A 13,152-nucleotide genomic window follows, 5' to 3' on the forward strand; every position below is an offset into this window, starting at 1 on the left:
ATATCCCATTTTTGACTGATGACTTCAGAGCTGAATATTTTTAACAGCAACATGCAAGTCAGAATCATGTATTTTAAATGAACAGACTCAAAACCTGCAAATTGTTGATAAATGTCAACCACATGATACTATTTCCGAGAGTCCTAGACCTAGTTCCTACATACCTTACATGCGTGCATGTGTACTTACAATGCACTAATTAAAGATTTTCTAAAATCTTAAGAATTAATGAATTCTTAATATCATCTAGTACTTCCAACAGTAACTCTCAGGTTGAAAGCATCCAGAAATGGCTACTAGGGGCTTCAGGAGAAAAGTGTACATGTACCTTTTAGCACAGAGGTACTAACTTCAATAATTCTTGGAAAACAAAATATCTGTCAACCCTGTTGTAAGGAACCTTTTACCATTTCCAGTATCACAGCACAGCAAGACATCCTGAAACTTACGTACACAAAGTATTTTGTGAAGAGACTCTGTGAAGTCAGAAGCCGCTCTCAGAAAATGAGTATTTATTTCTATTTAATAAGGACGTGCTGATCTGTTCTGCTAAGTTCAAATATAAAATATTGTAAGTCAGGTAAGACACAACCTGGGGAAACAACCTAAGCTGAAATGACAGGGAAAACAAAGCAGCAGCTACCACTCATTGCCTTACAAGGCCACTACAAAACTTAGTTTGGGGGCAGAGAATCATAGAATAGAATGAAAACTTGAATCATTCCCCAGTCTATGAAGACTGCAGTCTTCATACAGAAAACCACTAAATTTCTAAAGCAGATTCTTCAGATTTGGAAAGTCCTCTAGACTCTCCAAAGTGACAGCATAACTTGAACTTTTTCTTCTAACATTTTTTCTTTCCCCAGGATTTTTGCAGAGAAACAGCAGAATTACCATGAACTGCCTTGCAACACTTGAACAAGAAGTTCCCAGTAAAATACAACCTACAGAATTTATAAAGCTTGTCGACCATTCTCAAGAAAGCCTGAAACCTCATGAAAGTAAAAATGCCCCCATCTTTGTCAGTCATCTAAAATAGTTATGACAAAAAGTAAAGAATCTTTAGGAATTCATCTTCCTAGGTAAACATTGCATTTTCCTTATGGTAGGTTTAGAAATACTTTTAAAATATTAACATGTCCTTTCAAAAACACAGAGGGAATGCACTATACGAAACAAGGCAGAACGGTTGACAGAAGCAAACAAAGAATTCTACATTTTACAGTTCCTTTATTTTTTAAAGAACTTACCTTGTAGACCGTGAACCATTTCTAAAAGCACAGGGATAAGAGTCTGATTATATTCATGGAAAATATCAATAAAAAGAACTTCTGTGCATGGCTGAAAAATTAAAACATCTGTTTTAGAACCTATCAAAATGAAGGCAATTAAAACACATTTTACGCTAAGATTTTAAGTGCTGAATACCTCGCACCAAAGTTCATAATTTAAAATGCAATATACTGTAGCAAAATTACTATTATACCACTCTTACTACTATATACAGTGTGCTTAACTCTTGCTACAGTTTGATGGCTGTATCTATATCAGTCAGTTCTGCAGTAAGACAATGGATTTGTGGAGCGAAATAGCTGGTATTGAGGAGCCAGTGACCACACTGTAGGCATGTCATGGTTTCTTTTTGGATTAGCTCTTGGAGTTGATTAGATTTTGAATATCCATTTGCACTTGGAACACACTAGATGCACAGGATTGGGTTTTTTAGTTTTAGAATGAAAGTAAACCAGCAAATAAATTTTGAGATCTCCCTGCAAAGCAAACCACTGGAGTGATAACTGGGAAATTCATTACAACAGCATACTTTTGATCTGAGCTAAAATGCTAATATAGATGTAACTGAAACTTTCTTCATTCATCATGTCTACTAACAAAGTCATAAGTGATAATACCAGTTATCGGTTTAAAGAAGAGACAACTTCTACTGGGTTTAATCACCATCAGATACTACACAACACAAATGCTGAAGCAAACTCCTTTTCCCTCCCTCCTAAAATATGAATTGTATAGTTTCCAGTGTATTTCAGCATGTTTGAACATTGATAAAGGAACAAAGTTAATTTATACTAATTCTAATGAAATTTCTTTAAAGATTTTTTTGAAAAGCACAAGCCTATCTTTCTACCAAATATCATCTCTTGGTTACAAGACTATCAAGAAATGCATCCAGAAATGTTGAATGGTTTTGTTTCAAATTGAAAGACTTACTCTGAGACTGTACTTCCAAGAATCGCCTCCTGACTCTTCTACAGCTATTATTTCACAAAGAGAAGGAAAAAGTATTATTTCAGCTATGGTTTGAATAAAGTTTAGTATTTAGATATGTGGGTATCAGAGTACTGAGAAATCTTGTTATGAAAACAATCTCTAGAGGGAATATTTGTCCATGTAACAAGACTGCAGAAAATAAAACAGCCAATATTGCAGTAAGCAATTTGTAGAGGCAATGCAGATAAGAACCTCTACTATCAATATCTAAATAAAGTGCAACCAACTACATAACAGGTTTCTTACTGAAGCCTTCTGGGTCCTCTTCCCACATAGTTAATTCCTCCTTTGTCAGCAGGAAATAGTGGGTGACTAATCTCCTACATATTTCCATTAGTGTTGGATATGTGAAAAAAGCTGTCTTTATCTTATGTGCTTCAAGAGTTTCAGGACTGCTATCTGAAATAAAACACAGAAAATTCCAAATTACAATTAAGTGGCTTAATGATCAAACAGTAGTCTAGTAAGATTAGAAAGAAATCAACAGATAAGAAATTTTTCTCCTCAGAGAAAAACAAATAAATTTTCATGACAGATTTTCATAACAGACTTTCAGGTAGTATAATTTTTTTAAGCAAGGTGAATTCCCAAATTAATTTACTCTTAAGAGAGTTCTCTAACAGCACAATTAGACTGAAGGGTCATTGGGGCTTCACAAAGTATTTATAATGCTTTTCAGCTACTATGTAGATTAAAAGAAAAACTGTTTACCTGCTGGTTTTGTTGATTGGGTTTTTTATTTAGCATTACTGAATTTAAAAACACATAGAACCCAAAGAAAGTTTCATTTATACCTATTCAGAATGTTTGTCCAAATACAATCTTAAAAATAACATGGATTTTTTAGGAGTTAATATTGGTTAAGGAAAGCAGCAATAAAACCAAGTACTGTATGCTATACAACCAACACAAATGCTGTATATCATAAATTAAGAAAAAAAAATTTCTATTTTAATTTTTCTTTAATCACCCAGTTCTCAAAAAGTGAAGCGCTATATCTTTTATCAGAATGTGCTATATTCTTCTTGTCTCAAGTAACCACATTTCTATTTCAAAAATTCAAACACAACTATGAACTTTTGCAATTAGAAATTGCTGTTAACAATCAGTGGATTTAGAACATTCTAATGTATTATAAAATAATGGAGTAACATTGAAATAACAATATTTTGAAGAATTTTAAATGCTGGGTTTGTGTAATCTTCCTGACACATACCAGTATGCTCATAAACTGTTTTTCCAATGCTTATTGTTATCTAGTCATTGCCAAATGCCAAACTAAAGTGGAAGGTTAGTTTTTTTAATACAGTTCAATTCTATTTTTCATTATCCGTACACAGAGCAGTGTATGAAGATTCAGAATGAAACAGTACGACCAAGCAGAACATATAAACTGCTTTATATTCAACTGCATGTCAAATTCACTGTGTTTCTGTATTTCAGAGTACTGGTATTAGTTAATTACAGCAAAAAAATAAACATTTTCCCAAATATTTCTCAAGGGAAAGATGCATCAAACCATTTGATGAAAATAAACCGAATTCCATACCTCAATGTTTTTTAAAATTGGTTCAATGAAAACTAAAACAATCAGCAAAGAGATATTCATGTTCCTTGTGTATTTAAAAATACTTTAGCAAGCCAATGTCTATATATATATATTAATGCTTTAATCATCAAAATAAGAATTATCATTATAGAGACAGAAGCATACATTACTAACTATTAAAACATTAAGTGCTTCAAAAGAATGTCTTAAAGGAGTTTTACTGTTTGGAACAACTACCAAAATGTTTCTCAAGATATAAAAATGGTTTTAGTAAATAGCAGCAGTACCTTCAATATTTTTGGATGGCTTGTATGCATAATTTTTTACAATCATCTTAATGAGATTCATGCACTGTACAATAAACCGCTCAAATACAATTCCTTCACCAGCTTCAGTGAAAACATAGCTTACAGCAAACTCCAACGACCTCTGAATCAAAGGGGTGAATGAAAAAGGATGTTGATCCAGGAAGTCCAAAAGCTAAAAATTAAAGAAGTAGAAGAGCAAGAAAGAGAAATAAAATCACTTTTTGTGCAAGTCTTATTAAATGCTTTCATAAACTAGTTACCAAAAACAAGTGCCAATTTATATAAAATTGTAGAAAAGAAAACTGAGCACAGACAGGAAATTAGGAAGGGATCAGTATCAATGATTAATGAAGCATTATTTTGCCCTTAAATTCTTGATTCATTTTCAAAATTACATTTTTTACGTTTTTTTACGTTTTTTACGTTTAAGGAACAACACCCATTTTAAGTTAGACCAGCTTGCTACCAACAGAGCATATAAAACATATCAGCCACACTTAAAACTCTGAACTTTTTAGCAAGTAATTCAACCCTATTAGAATTGTTGTAAGTAAAAGAGGTATGAGGGAAATAACATTTTATTCTTTTTTTTCTCCCCCTCTACTGCAGTATGAGCATTAGCTTCTTCAGCTTAGCTTTTCCTACTAGTGGTCTAGAATGCACTTGTCAATTCCTTTAGTCTCCTCTACTACTGCAAAAATGCCTAAATTCTTGCATCTGAATTTCTACAGGTGGTAGATTATCTATTAAAGTGTATATTATTTTCAGGTGTATGAAAAAAGATGCACATGCCTCACATACTTTGCTTATTAGTTCAAAGTAAGAACTGCTATGACAAGGACTAAAAATACTGGGTCAGAGCACCTCCAGTTCAATTTTGGTGAAACTGACAGGTGCCTCCCACTTTTTAAAATTAGGCTGAATATTTAAATAAGACCCATGGCTCCAAAATAGAAACTGAAAACAACACGAATTCTGTAGGTTTTACATCTTTTAAAAACAGAGCAAGTGACAATGCTAAAAATACCTTCTGATAATATATGCAACTAATGGTTGCACAGAATTAGCTGACAACTCCAAATGTATTATATAATACAAAAGACAGAGGGTAAGAAAGTTTTTTGTTACATTTTCTTTCAATAAACTAAAAATGGCCAGTTATCCAGTGGAACTAATAGGGCCTTAGAAATAGCAATCTAACTACTTATAAAAGACAGGATGACAAGTTTATCTCTTCTTTATTCATCAACGCTGATGCTAGGATTTGTTTTACCAAAAATTCCAGTATTCTTTTTTGAGCAAAATCCTAGCTAAATTATTTACTTATGAAATGCATTTAATTGTTTGAGCTAAGGAAATGTATTCTTCACTCCTACAACTTCTGCCAGCGTGAGTAAACAGATGCCCTTTTTTTCAAAAAACTTTAAAAAATATATTTCATAATAAAGAAGTTTTGGGTTGCATTACCTCCCATTTATTAAAAGATCTGAAACATATTGGCTTTAAGGCACATACATATCTCAATGGGGACTGCTCCTCCAGAATGGTAAACTATTCAGTAACTGAATGGAGAATTTACTTACCACTTTAGTGAACAGAATTATAGTCTTTTCTAGACGATCTCTGCATACGTTTTCTGCTCTTATACTTCTACCTGGTAAATCAGATATTTAACAACTATCATTTTTTCAGACTTTCCTTTTCTTTCTGGATAGCTAAGTTTTGAAAAATAACACTGGAGAACAACTTGTTTTATCTGTATTTCAGGGATTACAGCAGCCAGAAAAAAGTTCTATGGCAGAATAAATTCAAAGTCAAATTCAAGGTAATGAGTACTAGGGGGTGTGGAGGGTGGGGTGGAATCTTTAACCGTTTCTCAGCTGCAGTGAAATTCACTGTAACTGATCAGAATAAAACAACTGGGACACCATTACAGACAAGTCAATGATAAAAGACAGTTAAAATAATGCAAGCAAATGCTAGCATAGAGAAGAAATAAAAAAATAATTGAGAAGATGAAAGTGCCCTTTGGTTGGAAAGCTATGGCATATCCTCACTACATAATATTATGTGCTTTTCTAGAAACTCCACCTTAAAAATATAATTGATCATGGACACTGGAAAACATTCTGAATTTACAAAAAACAGATAAAGCTCTTATGAAAAAGAGAAAAACATAGAGCCATAAGGAAGGCATACAGGCAAAAAGCACGATACAATAAATGTAAACACTAATCTTGTAAGGTAGTCAGGCCTGCTTTTGCAAAACAACTTTGATTAGAAAAGTGGAAATGGGAAGGTTCATCTCAGTTCTACCTTAGGACATTCAAACCCCACAGTCCTCATGTTCTAGGGGACTATGATAAACACCAAGCTTCAGGATGGGATGGCTTTCGATACAGTTAATTGAAGCTAGGCAACTATCTTGCCAAAAATGAAAGAAGGGCCAGAAAGTGCATGACTGCAGTATAGTAGAAGGGGCAAACAGTTGCATGCAAAGAAGCCTGCATTTTAGAAGAGCAAAAAAAGGTATTTTATTCTGCCATTGAACACAGTGGCAGTTTCCATCTTTTCTAGCAATGAGGCTCAGGGCCCAGATTAGCCCCTCTTACCCAAGTACCTTCATTTATATAAAAAAAAAAATTCTTTCTACTCTGTGTAGACATCTACTCTCAGAAAAAGCATTGAATCCTAAAAGAATGACCTGACAGGCTTCAAATGAATGAATGGCTTGCATCAGGTCTACTACAAGTGTACAAGTGAGAAAAGAGGAGCAAGTTCAGATGCAACACTGCTAAACATCTTTCTGCTTTGCTTCAGGTAACTGCCTTGCAAAAGCACTAACACCTGCCAATTATGCTTATATTTGTTGACTGTGTTAACCTATGGTTGCCTGCCTCAGACTACTACTCTTCCGGTTATAATATATATATATATATACACATATAGCTGAATGTGGTCTTTATTTTCCATTTTACACGGACCAAAATATATGGGAAACTCCAGGAAAAAGAAAAATCATAAAAATCTCCCAAAGAAGAAAACTCAAGATGATATGGGTTTTAGTAGCATCTGCATATTTTAATATAGATACTTTGTCAACCCATTGCTTAATTATTTTTTTTTCCTTGGCATTATCACACCAGGCATAATTTTGGTCACATTTTAGTCTGTTGATTTTTACTGAAGTCTTTTCTGACAGTTTCGGCAGCATTTAAAGTAATAGCTTTGCATTTATAAAAAATACCTTGCACCGAAATGATTATTGATGATGCACTAAACTGTATTACGTTTTCATCCAGCTTCTAATATTTAACAACCAATACAGTGAAAAATATCCCGATACTTACTACACTCCAGAAACTGTTTTAGCCGTTCAAACACTGCATGTAGAAAACCCTGAAAATTATAAAAGTATATGTGTCTTTTAAAGATGAAGCTTATTTTGCACTGTATTATGAGAAGAAAGTCGGGTCAAACCGAAGTCAGGTCAGATGCGTTACTAGCTCAGGCATCACTTTATCACTTTTAACTGAACTGATTGATTATCTTGGACAAACAATTTCCCCATGAAACAAATAATTAGCTACCAGACTGCACAGATGATCCTAACTGACCTTATTAGTACCACACAAACAGCATAGCATCTCTAATAGGAAGTATAGGTAAATATAGTCATATGCTTTACAATCTCCTTATCCAGTTCTTTCCTGTTCTTAACTTCCTAGTTTAGGATGTAGGTTGTAGGTACCCAATTCCTCCAGTAAAGCAGGCAGTGTTCAGGGTTAAGGGAGATGTTTAGATTTCTTCTTCTCCCCCACCCCCCAAACCCCCCACTCCCAGGTAGGCTGCCTACCACAGGCTTCCATCTCAGACAAATTCTATCAATAGAATTTGATAGGAGAATATGCCATTACATTCATTATTAAATGAAAACATAGTCTTCAAATGATGGTGGGAGAGTACATGTAAGACATCTTTCAGTAGGCAACAAGGGTCTCACTACCATGTGACATGTAAATTGGAAGGGGTACCTGCTCTTTTTTTTAAACATCATGCCATTAGTATCACAGTGTTCAGGATCTTTCTAGGATCTGACAGTTCTTAACTGATGGGAGGACACCTTTGACAGCGTATTGCTTGAACTTCCTTTACATAACACAAATGCGTGCCTTTCAACCATCTTTAAACATAGGTGTAAGACCACCTGAAATCATCACAAAAGATTTCTAATCTAGAACTAGAAACAGATATATGTCACTTACCATCACCTCTACACTCCAATGAGGTTCTACAAACCCATGGACTGTCAGTTTACGAAGCACTAGGAAAAAATAAAGGTTACTTGTGTAGGTATTTCTCAGCCCTTGTTCCAACAGATTTCAGAACAGGATTACAATTACAGTTGCTGTGCCTTTCTTCCAATTCTCCATATTAAAAAATACGTTTAATTTTGGGCGTTTGGATGTCTCAGCCATACCTAACATGAATCTAATTTTGTTGAAATTACTTTAAAATTGAGTACATTACATGTAAAATACGGAAGAGAACTCCAAGAATTACTGAATCAAGAATTCTGCAAAAGCTGTAAGTATTCAACCTCTGAAAGGTTCTGCAGCAGGAAAAGGACCAAGTACAGTCAACAAGGGCTCATAAGCCATCTTACGAATTTTCTCAGGTTTATCACTGCCAGTAACCCAGACAAGCGGCATGCTGCACCTTCTGAAACAATTCAAGGCAGGTATCATCTATGTTGCAAGCACTGCACACAAACATCTCAGTTCTTCAAAGCAGCAAAGTACAGTAAGGATATGTATTCATCCCACTGATGAGTACTTAAGCATCAACCTAAAATCTAAACTGACTGCTAAGGCTACCTCTTCACTGAACACAAGGTGAACTTCAGAACAAAATTCATAGCTCACTGCTTCCTCAATTAAGTGCCTAAAGATAGATGCAAGCCTAAATTACAAAAGAGATAAAAACCCAACCTGTTATGCCCTCAACTTTCCCACCTCTTAGACTTTGACTTCTTAAAACATGCATATCAGGAGGGTGCATATTGAGAAACAAGAGTACCTTCTCCCTCTTCCATGTGAACAATCCTCCTTCTGCCTTGCAAAAGGCACAGGTAAAATAAACCAAGATTATTGGTTTTCCCAATGGGCATGGCGTTGTTAGAGAATGCTAACTTTTTACCAAAGAAGTCTTACTCAATCACTGTGAAGAAACTTTTTTTGACTCCTTATATTTAATATTATTCTATATTATTACCTTTCAATGACAACAAGGTTCTTTCTAGTGAATTTGAGGCTGCAGCTTCATCCCCTGTACAAACTTGCTGTAGGAACGTATCGGTATGATGATTCCACAAGGAACATGCAAAGCTATAAATACCTGATGCAAGCTGCAAAAGGAAGAAAGACCAACAATGTATTGGATTTCCTGAATTTGGCTACAGCGTAATAAATTCCTAAATTTTAAAGGCCAGTTTAGACTGTTAAATTAATTAATCCATCTTCTTGTATATCATAGGCCACAGTGTTTCACTGGCTTCTTTGCTGTACTCAGTTGTACTGGTCCAAAGATGTTTTCCAGAAAAATATCTTGTCTTAATTTGAAGATGTTATGATAGACTCACCTGCTTCCCTGGCTACTTAGTCTGTGACTCTACCACTTTAAAGATAACTATTTAGGCCTCCTTTCTTATCTGATTTTCATTAAATACAGCCACAGGTCTATAATACAGTATGAGGCTTCAAAAACCTATCAGCTCTCCTCATCACCTCCTCTCTGACAAGACTCAGACTGTTTCTCTTACAGCATAGTTAGTATCTGAATTAGCTTACTCTGGGACACAGCAGTTATACACCTATCTCTAATAAAAATAGCATTGAACAATGCCTACACTGAAACTAACTTTATTTTGTTGATAGCTGCAAACTCTGGCTTTTGCCTCAAATTATTTAAAATACAGAATGACAAATAGTTTCTAATCAGCTAGCACTGAGCAAATCTCAAACTTAATTCACATTACAGTTTCCAAATAGTGCTTACCTGATAAAGATATGTGAAGTATAAACAGAAGATAAAGAATTTCTCATTCAGTTATGGTAGCACTTGACAGCTTCATAGTTAAGGATGAAACTGCACTTAGTCTGCTACACATTACATCAATGGAATCAAAAGCACATATGACCTGTTTGTTTGGTTCATTTGAGTAAAGGTGAGACAGTAGAAACTCCTGATAATTATTCAATAATGTGTTCATGGAGTTGCAAAAAACACAGCACTGAATAATTATCAATAGCTTCAACCTACTCATGTTTAAGGGCTTGATTCTGGGTGGTGGTGGTGTGTCTCTTAAATAGAATATGCTAATACTAACCATAATAGTAAGCAGTAACAACTCAGATTAAAAAAAAAAACAAAAAACAATTCAAACCAGCAATAATAGTCCTCATAGTAGAATATACTCCAGATAAACCCATTTGTCATGCAATCAGTGTACCTTAGTACTAAAAAAATTTAAAACAATAATTGCTTTATTAAAAATTAGGGGGGACAGAACCACAAATATACACAGTATCCATTAGGAGGACCCACCACATTTTTACATTTGAAGTCATTCAACTAGCAAATATAATTCGTATTACTGCAGGACCTAAGGGCCTAGTCCTGGGGCTAGGCTGTCTCAAATCCCTGTAGTCAGTAAAAGAGGCAAAGCATGCTGGTGGTGGGAAAAAGATACCCAAGCCAAAGAATAAATACAAAATATCTTCATAAATGAAAACTGCTCATGATGAATAGTAACAGTAAAAGCAAAGATGGCAAACCTGTTCAGTGTTGGATTTCATAGGCTGCCAATGATCATGAGAATTCTTATTAAAGATTCCTATTTATGACCATACTTCAAAGATTCAGCCATCTCCAAAGCAGGAAAGAAATCAGAACAATCATAAAAACCCTCACTAAAGTTCAACAGAGAGACTAAACTAAACGGTGTGTACCCAGTAGCAGAGAAAGTACCCAAAACCATCTTGTACTTTATGGTAGGACTGTAAGGACAAGTGCTTTTAGTTTAAGCTATAAGTTCTGCAGAACTTCACAGTTTCAGAAGAAAAAGGTTTTCAGATAAACTGTAGAAATATAACACCATTCTTTCAAAACCAGGGCCAAGCAGCAACAAGAAGACTCAAAAGCTTAATGTCAAATGAATTGGGGGAAAACCTGTAACTGGTATTTTCACTGATTTGCAGTGAATTCATGATTTCTCTTCACCAATACGTGCTATATGGCTATGTGCTATTATAAAAAAAAAAATCCAAATACTACAGGTTTTAACCCACGCAATCAATTTCTTCCTAAAAGCAGTAGTACGTTTATTACATACAAAAATAGAAATCACTGGTTTTACTTCTAAGAACCACCATCTAGACTAAGTCCACAAAAATAGGCTCAAAAGAAAATAGATGATTATAACTACCAATGGTATATAACCAGATATTACATTTTTATATTTGTACTAAAGCAGCTGATTCTGCCTTGAAGATCATTAATGTAGTTATAATCATAACTGTACTATTCACCAGAAAGATGAAGTTATAAATAAGCTGCATTTACAAGTTAGTGTATCACAATCTGTACATCATCTAACATTTTTCTTTTTAAACCTCAGGTAACAGAGTTCAGTAAGGGATGCCTTATCTGTAAGAATGACCTTGTAATCTTCAAGTACCATATTATACTAAAAATTTATCAAGTGTTTCCAAAGCTGTACTAAAAAAAATGTTGAAACCATAACTACTTATCTGAAAGTATGAATAAAGTTTGCAATCTGTTACTTAAGCTTTTAGAACTTTTAGCTTCAAATGGCTCCATTCCATAAGAATGGTTTTGACTGTCCAAGTCACATGCCATCCAACAGATGTGAATTCCCTTTACCAGAAGAAAGAATAAGCAGACTTCAAAGTTGTCCAATTTTGCCATTATTAAAAAAAATGAAACCTTAAATGTGAACCTTATAGTGCCAGATGCTCAGAAAATTTCCTTTTCCCACCTGGAGTTCAAAAAACCGTGAACATACAGTGTTCCCAACACTGTGAAACTGGATGCACTGAAAATTTTCATTCACATCAAATCAGATGATAGAGGAACTTTGGATACTGAACATATCCACAAGTTAAAAAACAAGATTTAAGCATAAAAAGGCTGCTTAAAGAGTATGCTTTTTAAAATGAAATTTCAACTATACTTTTGAAAAAACTGCCTTACAAATTAAAAAAAAATTGTTATAAGCATTTTCTTTGCATGTCTGAAGTTGTCTTACTCTACAAATAGAAGAACATACTAAGAAAATACCATGCCAAAAAAATGACATTCCATAAGGAAAAACACTCATACAAATTTAATTAGTTTCTTGGAAACACAAAAATGACTGAAGGTAACTGAGCTCTTTTTAAACCTGGTAAGATGGTGGAAATACAGCAAAGGTACTGTTAAACATGACAACTTTAACAACAAATACCAGACCTTACAACCTATAAATTCCATTCTGTCCCTCTGTTGAGATGGCATGGATTTGGCTATTTTATGAAGGTGGGGCTTTGCAATTGGGTTTTGATTTTTTTTCTATATCCTTGAGCATTAACAGTATTTTCAGCTGCATAACCAGGCTGTATAAGCAACACCTTGATTTAGGAGAGCTCTAGGAAAGAAGTCATTATCTCATTCACTCTTTATTGCTTTGGAATTAGTATCTGTGAATATACTAAAACCTGTATTGTTCAATTATCCAGATTATGTATAATGGCCTAATAAATTTCAAAATTTAAATAAATATTTCCTATACAGAGATTATATCCATCCTATCTATACATGGCAGAGAGAGAAAACACTTATTCTACATACACATCTTATAGGAACACATCATTTCAGTCCTGCCCTACTACAAGAGGCAGCCTTCAGTTCCTCAGACTCCTGGCAGTTAAAATTTCACCTTAATGATTA

General features: G+C 34.3%; 1 protein-coding gene across 2 annotated transcripts in view; it reads right to left on the reverse strand.

Moving 5' to 3' along the window:
- The window catches only part of IPO11 (importin 11), a 114,969-nt gene that overhangs the window by 77,072 nt on the left and 24,745 nt on the right, over positions 1-13,152 (reverse strand). For both annotated transcript variants that reach the window (XM_049795341.1, XM_049795342.1), the window contains 8 exons: positions 9,418-9,550; positions 8,409-8,467; positions 7,494-7,542; positions 5,727-5,797; positions 4,123-4,315; positions 2,533-2,685; positions 2,227-2,270; positions 1,251-1,341 (listed from right to left, as the gene is read on the reverse strand). In XM_049795341.1, coding sequence (XP_049651298.1) covers positions 1,251-1,341; positions 2,227-2,270; positions 2,533-2,685; positions 4,123-4,315; positions 5,727-5,797; positions 7,494-7,542; positions 8,409-8,467; positions 9,418-9,550 — 793 coding nt within the window. The remainder of the gene's footprint in view (positions 1-1,250; positions 1,342-2,226; positions 2,271-2,532; positions 2,686-4,122; positions 4,316-5,726; positions 5,798-7,493; positions 7,543-8,408; positions 8,468-9,417; positions 9,551-13,152) is intronic.

This window comes from Accipiter gentilis, chromosome Z (genome assembly GCF_929443795.1).
Source record: "Accipiter gentilis chromosome Z, bAccGen1.1, whole genome shotgun sequence".
In the NCBI taxonomy this organism is placed as follows: Eukaryota; Metazoa; Chordata; class Aves; order Accipitriformes; family Accipitridae; genus Astur; species Astur gentilis.